Below are 13,452 nucleotides of genomic sequence, written 5' to 3'. Positions count from 1 at the left end.
CCACAGTGAAAATGACTAAAAAGATTGTCCTGTATGTGTTTCCAGCATCAAGGAGCGATAAATGTATGAATCTGTTGAGTGTGAGGCGACTTGCAACTTTTACATTCGAACGATGAACTTCTGATGAACTTTTGAACTGTAAACAAGTACACGTCGACTGTCAAAAAAAGTTCATTCTGTTCATTTATGTGAGGTTATGTCATGTTCGTGCAAAACCTAATATCAGCGGTTATCCTGTCCGAACATGTCGAAATCGTCGATGCAGCGAAGTGGTTTCAGCTGATGCAATTCGACCGTCCCACGACAAAAGGGCCTAACTGCAAATGACAGTTTCTCTTTGTTTACTTTTTCTTTTACGATTTACCGAACAGATTTTATATTTGACGCTTTACTCTTCGCAAAACTTTCAAGGTAAAACTACAAGCTTTCGATTTATATTGGAAACTTTAGAGAATTTGCAATAATGGCTTCGTAATAATTAAAAGAGAAAGTAAACAAAGAGAAGGTCTCATTTGCAGTTAGGCCCTTTTGTCGTGGGACTATCGTATTACTAATGGTTCTTGGCTGATGCAACCACGGTGGCCGGCAGCGATGCCAACCCTACGGATTTATCCTTTTAATTTTTTTTCTCGTTTTTGGCAATTGCTAATTTCAATTCTAAACATTAAGACGCTTTTAGTGAATTGTTTTGTCTTTATTGGGAAGGATGATTTGTCAGTCGAAAGAGTTTCGCTCGAAAAGTTCATCTCAATGGAGCGTATACGAGCATAAGTAGACTTGAAGCCAAATCTACGGATTTGATTTTAGGAAAAATCCGGGTGCCTGCTACAATGTCAGCGGCTTGATAATTGGTAACAGGGTGGTTGACATCTCCACGCGTTGGATACACAGGCGTCTTACTGCTGGCGCGTACTTTGATGACGGCTGTGCGTACGGGCCATATGCTATTCGCGTTCGTCCATAACTATAGAACTAGTAAATGATCAGTTCTTTCAATAATTACAGCGTAAACTGTTGAAATTTGCTGAAAATAAGGTCTACCTTGGTTAGTACCGTGACCGGGTTGGCGGTTCAATGTATAGAGCACTGGTCTTACAAGCTATCGTTATCGTATGTTCGAGCTACAAGGATTCCTAGTAGGAATGGTTATGTACGCTAAGATTCGACAGCAAATTTTTGATGAAACAAAAAGTCAAATTCCTTAAAAGGAATGTAAGACTGCTTTTTGGCTGACATCATCCATTTCTCTAGCTGGAATCAGACCCTGTCAGCTTAGAGCGAAATCAATCTTCAGTTGTGCAACGCCATCGCACGGCATCACATTCATCATATCATGTCAATTGTATAGGTGCGCAGTGCTGCTATTTTGGCGCGCACGAATGTGACATTTCTCTCCCCTACTTCTATGTACGAGATTCTATGCGGACTCGTCTGAGGGCACCATGTTCGCAAAAATGATGTTGCCAATGATTTGTTCGGGAAATGTGAGAGCTGGATATCTTCAGACCCTGTCAGCTTGGAGCGATCTCAATCTTCAGTTCAGCAACGCCATCGCACGGCGTCTCATTCAACATGTCATGTCAACACAGACTAACAGACATGACAGTATGAGTAAATTCTTATATAAAATAATTTTTCGTGATGCACTAGCTCCACCTATATTGTACTGCGCGAACTATTTACTATCTGTACACCCCTTGTGTTATGTAAAAGTTTTTTTACTAGTTGGTTTCCCCTCGTTTGTCAACACCGATCAGCTGCTTGCAGGGATGCCTGATTTCATCCAAATATTTGAAAATGAATCGTCACAATAAATTATTGGATTACGTTGATAATATATTTAACTTTTTCGCGATGTTTGAAGGTAACCATTTATTCGACTCAACGTTGTTCATCTAGACTATTTTTTATTGTTTTGGTAGTTTTCACCCGAAATTAAGTGGCGGCAGACCAGAAGCAAGTAAATATTGTAACAAAACGGGTTCGATTTTGAATTGCGTTGGAGGATGAGAAGTAGGCACAATTATGTATATAGTTTTGGCAATATGTATTAAATCTGTATCCTGCATGAAATTCGCATGGACGTATACAAATCAATACATTACAGGTAATTCTGTATGAATGGCAACTCTGTTGGTAAATGAAAAAAATAAACACAGTCTAGATGACAGACAGGATGTTTTTGATAGGGTAACGTGGCGCCATCATGACACATGTGAGTACTGTCCCAAATAAAGGAATATTCGAAATGACCGTTAAAATGATTGAAGAATCTAATTTGAGTGTCCTGTCTGTTAGTCTGTGATGTCAATTGTATGGATGTGTAGCCCTGCTATTTTGGCGCGTACGAATTTGACATTTCTCTCCCCTACTTCAAAGATATCATATTAACAAGATATCCAGCTCTCACATTTCCCGAACAAATCTTTGGCAACACCCTTTTTTGCGAGCATGGCGCCCTCAGGCGAGTCCGCATCGAATCACGTACATAGAAGTAAGGGGAGAGAAATGTCAAATTCGTACGCGCCAAAATAGCAGCACTGCGCACCCATACAATTGACATGACATGTTGAATGAGACGCCGTGCGATGGCGTTGCTGAACTGAAGATTGCGATCGCTCCAAGCTGACAGGGTCTGCCTACTTCTATGTATGAGATTCGATGCGGACTCACCTGAGGGCGACATTCTCGCAAAAAAGGATGTTGCCAATTATTTGTTCGGGAAATGTGAGAGCTGGATATCTTGTTAATATAATGTCTTTGATATCTTGTTAGTATGATGTCTTTGCTGGAATGTAATGTACTGGCGTAAGTCGCCTGAGTTTTACACTACATGCTTGAAAATAGTAACTCAAAAATGAGTAAGATCCTACCAAAGACATCATATTAACAAGATATCCAGCTCTCACATTTCCCGAACAAATCATTGGCAACATCCTTTTTTGCGAGCATGTCGCCCCCAGACGAGCCCGCATCGAATCTTATACATAGAAGTAGGGGAGAAAAATGTCAAATTCGTGCGCGCCAAAATAGCAGGGTTGCGCACCCATACAATTGACATGATATGTTGAATGTGATGCCGTGCGATGGCGTTGCTGAACTGAAGTTTGACTTCGCTCCAAGCTGACAGGGTCTGATCCTACTCATCTATAGAAAAAGTGGAACAACTCTAATTTAGAGTAACTCCTTAGTTGCTCAAATTTGACTTCTTCCACTGGAAACGATTTTTGGGTAAAATCTACTCATTTACTGAGTAATGCTTTATTTGCCCATGAGCCAAAAATAGAGTAATTAGTTAAATTCTGAATGAAAATTTATTCCACATATACCAAATTTGCGTAAAATTGCTCTTTTTTTAATTGTATTGTATTAAAATATTAAGTAATTGACACGCAATACATAAAAAATCATACTGTGTTTATTTATTATTCCGATTTCTAACTTCGAGATATCATATCAAGTGGCGATCGCTTGGAGTAGTGTGTCAATCGTAGCTTAACATACATGTCAGTACTGCTCAGATACCAATCAGACAATTGTTCCTCATAAATGACACACTTGAGCATATTTGTTTCCATTCTGAAGCACAGTACGGATCCCTTCTGGACACAATAACTGCGTCGATGGCACAACCAAGAGGACAGTCTAAAAATTGTGGTTTTTGCAGACACAACCCCGTTTGTATTAAGCGACTCACTCTTGAAATTCGCGATCTCACTAACAAAAAATAAAACTTGTTGCTACAAATGGTTAGTACAGCTTTTAGACTGATCTTGCGAATAGTAACATAAAACGAGTTTTTGCGTTAAACTCAAATTAAGAGTAAGAGTTACTCATTATTATTTAAGGTAACTACTCAATTTTTGACGTTTCCATGTATCATTTGAAAATGAGTAACTAGTACTCAAACTCTGAGCAACTTTTTCTAAGCGTGTAACTCATTCTAAAAATGAGAGAAAATTCTAAGCAATTTATAATCCGCAATCGGTTTGTTTGGCCATCTAGGAATTTCGAACTACTCGATTATTTAGTAATCGAGTATAATTTTGAAACTAATCGATTTAAATTTATTCGATTATCTGGGTTATTATTCGATTACTCGATTATTCATTCGATTATTACTATGGGATTTTTTTAATTATTCGATCAGCTCAATAATCGAATATTAGTTTTAAGCTAATCGATTAAATATTACTTAAATATTAATCGATCGATATTACGACATCTCTATGGCCATCTACTGACAATGACTACCGATTGGAATAGTTGTTACGTTTTTTTACTTCGTTGCTGTAAGCGACGGTTTTTTTATTGTGGAAATGTAAATTATTATTTTTGCGAATTGGTTATAAACAAAGACATCATATTAACAAGATATCCAGCTTTCACATTTCACTGATAAATCTAAGGCAACGTCCTTTTTTTGCGAGTATGACCCCTTCAGGTGAGTCCGCATTAGGTTTTTTATCGTGACGACACAAATGAACAAGTATTCATCCTTGACAGTTCAGCGGTACTGTTTACAAACAAGCTTAAACAAAAATCGAAGAGCACATCTTAAACGATCATCTTTAGACCTGGCAGCTAGTCACTTTTATTCATCAAATCTCAAAAACAAACCGTATCCAATCGTGAACAAATGCTTCAAAACTCTATTTAGGCGATATGGACATTAAATGGTCTGATCCAATTTGTCAATAAACAAACAAAAGAAATTTCTATTTACAAACAGTACAGCTGAACTGTCAAAATTTGTTCATCCGATTGAGGTTAGCAGTGACGGTAAAAAACCTAATTGAATCTTGTACAAACAAGTAGGTGAGAAGAATGTGAGACCAAAATTATCCCGAACTGCAATGTTGTTATGGGAAGTGTACACAGATTTTGGACAGACTGATCGTAAATTCACAGATCATTTTTTGATAAGTCGATGAATTGATGGTTTATCTTTGTAAAGCTCGTAAATTTTTCCTTTTCCTTTTTCAATATCCCTCCGGTGTGAATAATGAAGTTACGCCTTCGTACCTTTTCCGTGATATTTAGTCGTTCACCGGGGGAACGTATTGAATTTTGGATTAATACAGGACTGAAGGCTTTGTTGTTTAAATACTGGCAAACTTAAATCTGGAAAAGTCTATTATTCTGAGATGCATATTTTTCGGATCGCATCAAAACAAATGCAAAGCAAAGTCTTGGCATTACATTCCTGTGGTGGAATTTGGCCTTTCTGTTTCAACAGACTTCGCAGCCGATTCTTAGCGTACAGAATCATTGCATGGCTAGTACTATGGATCCTACTGACACTAAGAATCCTTCCAGGTCGGGGCTCGAACATACGACAACTGGCTTGTAAGACCAGCGTCCTATGCATTGAACCGCCAACCCGGTCACGGTACTAACCAAGGTAGACCTTATTTTCAGCAAATTTCAACAGTTTACGCTGCAATTATTGAAAGAACTGATCGTTTACTAGTTCTACAGTTATGGACTAACGCGAATAGCAAATCAAAACAAATGACTATGATATAACTAACTAAATTTATTTCTGTCTGAATCACACAATTACGCCGTTCCATATACCTTTCTCCTATAGGCTGGAGGTAAGTGTTCCACCATCGAAAGAGGATTGGCCACTACGGCGACCATTTCGTCCGTACCCAGCCAGCAAACGTTCACTAATCGGGAAAACTTTTTCACAACTGCCAAACTGTAACGCTTCGTGACATGTTCGTCGTCATTCTCGTCACCCGTTTTTCCGGCATTTTGTCGTTTGCACCCGCTAGGACCTTCTTCACTGTCCTCAAACTGTAGCACTAACACGTTGGAATCATGCTGCAGAATCATCACATCATCATTTCGGGGATCAAACACGATGCTGTTGACTATTTTGTTCACCGAGCAACCCATCAGATTAAGCTTTAGGTACGACGAAAAAGTAAACTTGTACTCGCTAAAATCATAATGGAACACTTTGTGGTCAGGAAATACTGCCGCCAATATGGGTGAGTTTGGTTGAATTGCAATTGCCGTTGGTGGTAGTTTGTATTTGGGTAAATTAGTAAGCCGTTTCCAGCGGCCAAGCTTCTCTCGTTTGAAAACAATGACAGCACAGCACAAACTAGCACAGACCAGGAAGTTATCATCCTGCGAAATAACCACCAGATGAATTTTATCCGTAAACCCTGAACAAAAAATATAAAATCATCATTATTATTTATAGTCTAATCTTAATCACTTAATACTCACATTTGGCCATTTCTATTGTCTGCTTGTGGTCGAAATCGTCTTGATCGTTAAACGCAAAATATTCAATTACTTCTCCATTTTTGAATAGAAACACACCCTTAGAATCATGAGTGAACTGCACTCGGTAACATGGTCCGAATTGTTCTGGAACCGCTCGTAGTGGAACAAGCCTTGTTTCTCTATCTGTGCGGTATTCAAATCGAAACAGACGGATTGTTGTCTCACTCGAATAAATAATCCACTTTCCATCAGAAGAGATATCGGCAGCAACTATGTGTTCGTCTAGTTTACTTCTAATCTGTAAGATTTTTCGACTCTCCACTGACGAAGAACTTAGTAACCACAGTTCCAAATAATTAACGTATTTCAAAAGTATGATTCGACTTTTCTGAGCCACCGTAAAACTTGGTGCTTCTAAAAACGGACAATATTTATCTACCACATAGGGAGGAAACGAGCTGATAACTAATGAGCCATCGATCCCACCGGATACCAATTTGTTTTGGTACATAACTAATGATTTAATGTCATGTGTGTGACATCTTCTAGTCAATGTTCTGACGTAATTCTTCATTTTCTCATTTGCCTTAGTAACTTCAACTTTTTGATACAATTTTATAACCGGTTCCACTCCCGTCACATACAATACCTTTTCCTCGCTATCAGTGGCTAAACTCAGTACATCGGCTTTTGACACCACTATGCTGTCGATTGAAGTGCCCATATTTCCATCGAAAAACATAATCTTCCCGCGAGAATCGGCGGAAACGATGGTAAAATCTTTCAGAACCAACACATCCCATACGATAGTCTCTGCGTCGCGCTGAGAACGACCCGTTGTCATTTTATGAATCGCATGACCCTTTTTTAGATTCCACACTCGAACCGCATCTGCAGAGCCCGTTACCAAGAACTCGCCACTGTAATCGAAACGCACGCAAACAATTCTACCTTCTTGTTTGTCCAAAAATTTTTCATATTGAATTTCATCGCTCTCAACGTTGTACACATTTATATAGCCTCCTTCGGTTCCAACAGCTAATCTCCGTTGATCTTTACTAACATCAAGGCACCAGGCGGCATTGCCAGTCAACAGGATGGTATTTTTAATAGACAACTGTCGTAGATTCCATTCAATTAGCGAACCGGCAAGCCCAACACTAAATAGTCGGTCACTGACCCAAGCCAAACCTTCTACTGAAGCATTCTCATGGCCAGGGATCGACTTTTCTAGAAAGGGTGCACCCGTTAAGTTCCATATCTCAATAGTACCATCATCCCTGCAATCATTTCGACGACATCGTTAAATATTTCTCGTTGAAAACTTGAGATACTAACCTCGATAATGCAAGTTTACCATTCGCTTCATTCGTCGCCATACAGTTTATTCCACGAGGTAGCAGATTGTAAAACTGAACATTGTGCATTCGACACTGACCTGACATAGTTTTTGATATCATGTTCACATGAAATTCAATTGTAAACTATTAGTTCCCTATCGTCAGAAAAGCAGCATGGCCTTATAAACAAATGCGGGATGTTTTTAACCGGTTCGACCTGCCAACTACAAATTTTGCCCTTTGGAAACGTTGCACGTGCGATTGAGTTAACTCATGATGTCACAAAAGCGGGCTACCACATTTATCAATACGTGAGTCTGATCAAACATAAGTATCGAATAGCGGCCCTTACACGATCATTAAAAGTGTCATTACTAAAAAGTAATGACACTTTTAATGATCGTGTAAGGTCTGCGAGTTCAGTAATGACACGAGTAATGATGGAATTCCGGATTTTCCATCATTACCAACATTATTTCTTCTTCTTATTTTTTTGTGGAAGTGCTGAATATCGTCATTTGTATTCAGAGATGCCAGATATTTTCATAGAAAATCTGTATTCTTTGTATAAAATATCTGTAATAATCTGTATTCAGTAATAAAATGAAATTCTTACAACAAAATGATGATAAAAGATGTTATTCCAATAGATTGTCAGTCAATTCAACGACGAAGTTTCATAGTTTTTTTTATCCACAATTGAATTGCAATTCCATATATTTATCTAGTTTGAAATTGATGACTTTATAATTTGACATGGAATTTCAACGCCCAATATGCAACGTCAAGTCGGTTCAGTACAGAGTACAGATTGGTTGAGGAAAAAGGTACAGAGCGTGTTGGTAGTGAGATCTTTTTTTTGTTCGCCAAATTGATTTTGATCTGCTATTATGGTACGGGCAACTGGCACAGATTTTCACAGACATGTTTTTGGCTTGATCAAAGATTTTTGTAAAAATGACCTGGCATCCCTGCTCTTCAGAACTGCACGTGAAATAAAAAATCTGGAAATGACCAACCTTAACGTTTCAATGGCAAATAAAATTTATTTTCAGCTAAACGAAGATAAAGAATATTGCTAATATTCTTTAATTGCTGAGGGAAAGTTATTCTGGTTACAAGCCCCGTGCTGGAATAGTTACAAATACTCATCATTAATAATGAACGTGTAAGACTAAAAAGTAATGATGTACAGTAATGCAGTAATGACGAGCGTTTGAGCAGAAGTGTCATTGCTTAGTAATGACACTTTTAATGATCGTGTAAGGTCCGCTAATGTGAAAGTTTCATTACGAATTTCGAATGAAAGATGTTTTTGCAGAAAAAAATGAAGTTGATCGAAATTTAAAGTGTCTTATTCGACCGAAATACAGAATCGATGCCGTACCGATAATTTCGTTGGTGCCATGTATTAAAAATGGAAAGATCAATAACATATAAAATGGTTTAACCAAAGATAAATAATAAAGACATGTATGTGCTTACAAATATTTTTAAAAAATGTGGTTCGTTCTTGGTACTTTCTGAAATGACCGCACTCATCGCTTGGTGGAACGAGAGATCAATTGCATTGTTATCATTTCAACCAAAGTGTGCCATAAAATCTCAATTATACAAATGAGCTAACGAATCGACAGGGTTCTCACGGTTTGACATTTGCATTATGAATGTGATGATGGGAACTCAGCAGTGCAACCAATTTATCTTCACTGGTGCCTGTTTCACGGAGGACCGTAGATGTGCGCCGTGACTGTCATGTCTGGAAATTCATTTGTGGTTTAACAATTCTTGTGCTAAGATACATTATAAGGCACGTAATTATTTGAGCAATTTTACGTCTACGAATCACACAAGAATACAGTGTGTACGGCAGAGATGCCAGATATTTTCATAGAAAATCTGTATTGCTTTGTATAAAAAATCTGTATTTATCTGTATTCACTAATGAAAGGAAATTTCGGAAATTAAATGATGTTTAAAAATGTTATTCCATTAGATTATTGTTATAGAATGGCAGATGCAAGGAGCATTCCTTTATATCGTAAGTCCTTGCCGCACTGACAAGAACATTCAACGAGGAAGTTTAATTATTTTTGTTATCAACCACAATTGAATTGTAAATCCATATACTTTTTTCGTTTGAAAATGATGACTTGGAATTCAAACATGGAATTAAAACGGCCAATACGTAACGTCAAGTCAGGTTATACAACTTTTCAGTCTGGCAATAAATTTTCATGACGCCATGACTTCCTTGAACATCAGTTCAAATTGGTTTCAAATTATGATATAAATGTATTTCAGCGTTCATCATTCAACAGCTGCACGAAAAAAATTTCATTTTAATATGGGCAATCAAACACGCTCAGACGGAAAAGTTTCATTATTTTTTTCTTACTTTTTGTGGTATCTGTATAAATCTGTATTTAATTCGAGAAATCTGTATAAAATCTGTACTCTGTATTAAATCTGTATGCGCATGTAAAAATCTGTATAATACAGATAAATCTGTATAAATGGTATCTCTGGTGTACGGCTATATTTGTACAGGGAGTCCAGAATGACCTACATACTTTTTTCAAATTTCGTAGAGCACGAGTTATGGTGAAAAAGCATTTTTAATTTTTTGTAACATTTTCCCGTTGATATTCTTCTCAGTTGCCCAGTAAATAATCCAAAAAACATGAGCTTAACATGGTGCATCTATTCAATCCCTATCGCCAGGTTTAACTTAATGTTTGACAAGAAGCTAAACTCTACTCAAACTTCAATTTTATTATTTTTCATACATTTCTCGTTGTTTATTATAATGCATTTTATTAGCTATACGCTAAATTTAAAGTCTATTCGCACTTGGCCGACCAGATCGACCCGAAATTCGTTTATTACAGCTGTGGCGGAAACGACCAACAATTCTGATCGTTGGCAAAGATATTTCCTCTCCGACTTTTTTGCACCGTAAGGACTTTCTCGGTTCCGACCTGCCAATGCATGCACACGCCGGCAACTCGGTCAAATCCGAAGTAAAAAATAAACTTCGGGTCGGTCTGATCGGCCAAGTTCGAAGTTGCTGCTGGAAGTGCCAAATTTTTTCGTTATAATAAAGCATCTAGAATTCTTAAACATGCCTTTAGAACATAGAGATCGAGTTTAATTTTTGATATATCACAGATATCTATCACGGCGTTGCGAATACGAGACACTAAAGTTAATTATAAATTCAGTTTATAGCTTATAATTGTTATACATTCACTACAGTCAATCAAATGAGTGATTATTACAATGAATTGCAATAACAATCTTGTATCTTGATAGGAATTTTGTAACGGCGGTTTTATCGTCATCTGAAATAAAAAAAACTTTCGAGAAATCTAAATAATAATTTCAGGATTAATAGTTTGTCTTTCTCTTTTAAATACAAATAAAAATGGGTTATTTTAATCATTATTTATTTAACAAATCAGGAGCAAAGCGGAAACAAAACTCGTAAGAAATTATATCATGTTTCAGTGATTTGTTAAAATACTACATCAGATTCCCCATCGCAATGTCCGAATCATTCTTGAATTGAGCTCCATCATCATCACTTTTTTTGTCTAACCAATCGAGCGATTTACTTAAGGGATGATCACGGTGCTTTTTGGTTCTCAAATGAGCAATCAAATTTCTTTTCTCTGAAATTTTCTTGTCGCATATCGGGCATTGGTAGGCCTTACCATGCTCATGTTCCCGAGCGTGAATCTCGTATGTCTTTTTAACTTTGAATACCATATCGCACTGATCACATCGATATTCCTTAGGGAAATGAACCAAATTCATATGTGGTGCAATGGCTTTCCGTATGACTCCACATAAATTGCATTTTTTTATAGTGGTTCCATCTTCTTCAGATTTCAGAACCGTATAGTATTTTCTCCAATCACTGGAGAACTTTACATTTGGATGCTGCTCATGTTTCTTCAGATGGTATCGAAGAGATAGTTCAGACGGATAGCTGGAAAACACCAAAAGGTATTTATAAGTTATTTTTAAATAAAATTAATATTTACAAACCTTTTACCACAATATTCACATTTCACTTCCTTGGTAGAATGCATTATCTTGATATGAGCCTGCACAGCAGAAAAAGTGGAAAGCATCTTGTGACACAAATAGCATTCAAACTTTTTTACTTTCTCATGAGTCAGTTCGATATGCTTTTTGAGTTTATGCTTTCCATTGCATAATTTACCACAAATTTCACAAGCAAATCCGTTAGTGTGTAATCTTTGATGATGTTTCAGTGAAGTAACGGAGGAACAAACTTTACCGCACTGATCACATGTCGTTGGACATGGAGCGTTTTCGCCCAGGTGGTACGTATTTATATGAGTTTCGACATTCGGATAAGTGCTGTATCGCCGGTCACAATGTGGACATTTGTGGGGATTCTCGTGCATTCTCATATGAATATTGAGCGTCGTCAGTTTATCTATGACTACCGTCTCCACAACGCAAGCCGCACAAGTGTAAGGCAGTTTATCCAAGTGAGAATTAAGATGAAGAAGTAAAGCCTCAGGCGTACCCAAAGAATCGCTTTTACAAATATAGCATTTAAAATCATTGAGTCGTGGTCGATTCGGATCTCTATAACGGATTCTGGGTCTTCCAAGTGTTTTTCTAATACTCTGTGCTTCTTTCACTCGTTTTTTTGTTTTCTTTGGGCGTTTTCGCTTTGAATATTTTTCCTCTACAACCGAATCAACCTCCGTCTGACTTGCTGTATCGGATAGTACGAGTTCTTCATTGTCTGGTTCTAAGTCATTTTCATTGCTTTCCATTACCGTTCTGTCTTTTTCTCCAATGATCTCAACTTGCCTGGATAAACAAATAGTAGTTCAAAGTCCCATTTCATGGTCTATATAAGTGGAAAGCAGAATACTTACAGTTCATGTGTGGGAATTGGATCCGTTTCTTCTTGTTCGAGCACTTCCTCCTTAATGTCAACCTGTACAAATTTCTGCAATCGTAGCATGCGCTCGTTTTCACGAAAAGCCTCGATTGTTTCATGCATTTTCACCAGTGTACTGAGACACAATTCACAAATTTGTTGTGGTAAATCATCGTCAGCCGACAGCTAAAAAAAATGCATATTTCTAGTGTTGTTACAAGATTTATTATACTAATTTTGTTAAAGCTGCTAGCGTAAACAGTATGCTTATTACCTCCAGGAGCAGAATGTTGTTGAAGAGCTGTTTCATTGAATAAACATCATGCGCTTCATGAATGGGATATAATCGACAATTACTATCACAACAAAGACGACAAATTTTTGTAAAATCCATGTTTTTGCCTCTGTTATCATATGAGTATAAAGTGAGTTTATACTGATTTTAAATACAATTATGCGTCCTATCGTAAACTTTATCTAGAAAACTATAATTTTATTGACGTTTTCATACAAACGGAAAGCCCTCCGTTGGTTCGAAATTCAAACTAGTCGAAATTAGAGTGCCTATAACCAGAGTGACGACATCTCATCCGTAATTTTGGCAACAATTCAAAACATTACATTAGCTTTACATTGAATTGACAGGTCGTTTGCTCGTTTGGAACTGGGAGCTGTCATTCCAAACGAACAGCTGTCGCCACTCTGATTATAGTCACTCTAGTCGAAATGAAAACTGACCTCTCATACAGAGATGCCAGTTCTGCAGCTTTGTCTGTGAATCTGCAGATCTCTTAACTAAGCTGCAAACACAGTTTTATTGCAGACTTTTTCGCCTCGGTTGTTCTTTTTGATGTGGAACACATCTTTATTTTCTATATAGTGGTGCAAATCAGAAACTCAAGAAAAACTACACGTAGAAATGTGGTCAGGTTTTGA

General features: G+C 37.4%; 2 protein-coding genes across 2 annotated transcripts; both read right to left on the bottom strand.

Moving 5' to 3' along the window:
* Window positions 1-5,519: 5,519 nt before the first annotated feature.
* LOC131438303 (U3 small nucleolar RNA-associated protein 4 homolog) lies at window positions 5,520-7,768 on the bottom strand. The gene is made up of 3 exons (XM_058608208.1): window positions 7,585-7,768; window positions 6,247-7,526; window positions 5,520-6,182 (listed from the first exon to the last, which is right to left on the bottom strand). The coding sequence occupies exons 1-3, from the start codon at window positions 7,704-7,706 to the stop codon at window positions 5,563-5,565; spliced, it is 2,022 nt and encodes a 673-aa protein (XP_058464191.1). The 5' UTR covers window positions 7,707-7,768; the 3' UTR covers window positions 5,520-5,562.
* Window positions 7,769-11,033: 3,265 nt separating this feature from the next.
* Window positions 11,034-13,006, bottom strand: LOC131438533 (zinc finger and BTB domain-containing protein 24-like). Its single transcript, XM_058608625.1, has 4 exons — window positions 12,791-13,006; window positions 12,512-12,702; window positions 11,640-12,443; window positions 11,034-11,580 (listed from the first exon to the last, which is right to left on the bottom strand). Exons 1-4 carry the CDS (start codon window positions 12,908-12,910, stop codon window positions 11,112-11,114), a joined length of 1,584 nt encoding a protein of 527 aa, XP_058464608.1. The 5' UTR covers window positions 12,911-13,006; the 3' UTR covers window positions 11,034-11,111.
* Between the last annotated feature and the right edge of the window lie 446 nt (window positions 13,007-13,452).

Source organism: Malaya genurostris, chromosome 3 (genome assembly GCF_030247185.1).
Source record: "Malaya genurostris strain Urasoe2022 chromosome 3, Malgen_1.1, whole genome shotgun sequence".
Taxonomy (NCBI): Eukaryota; Metazoa; Arthropoda; class Insecta; order Diptera; family Culicidae; genus Malaya; species Malaya genurostris.
Note: the sequence above shows the minus strand (reverse complement) of the source record. Positions and strands in the feature narration are given on the sequence as shown.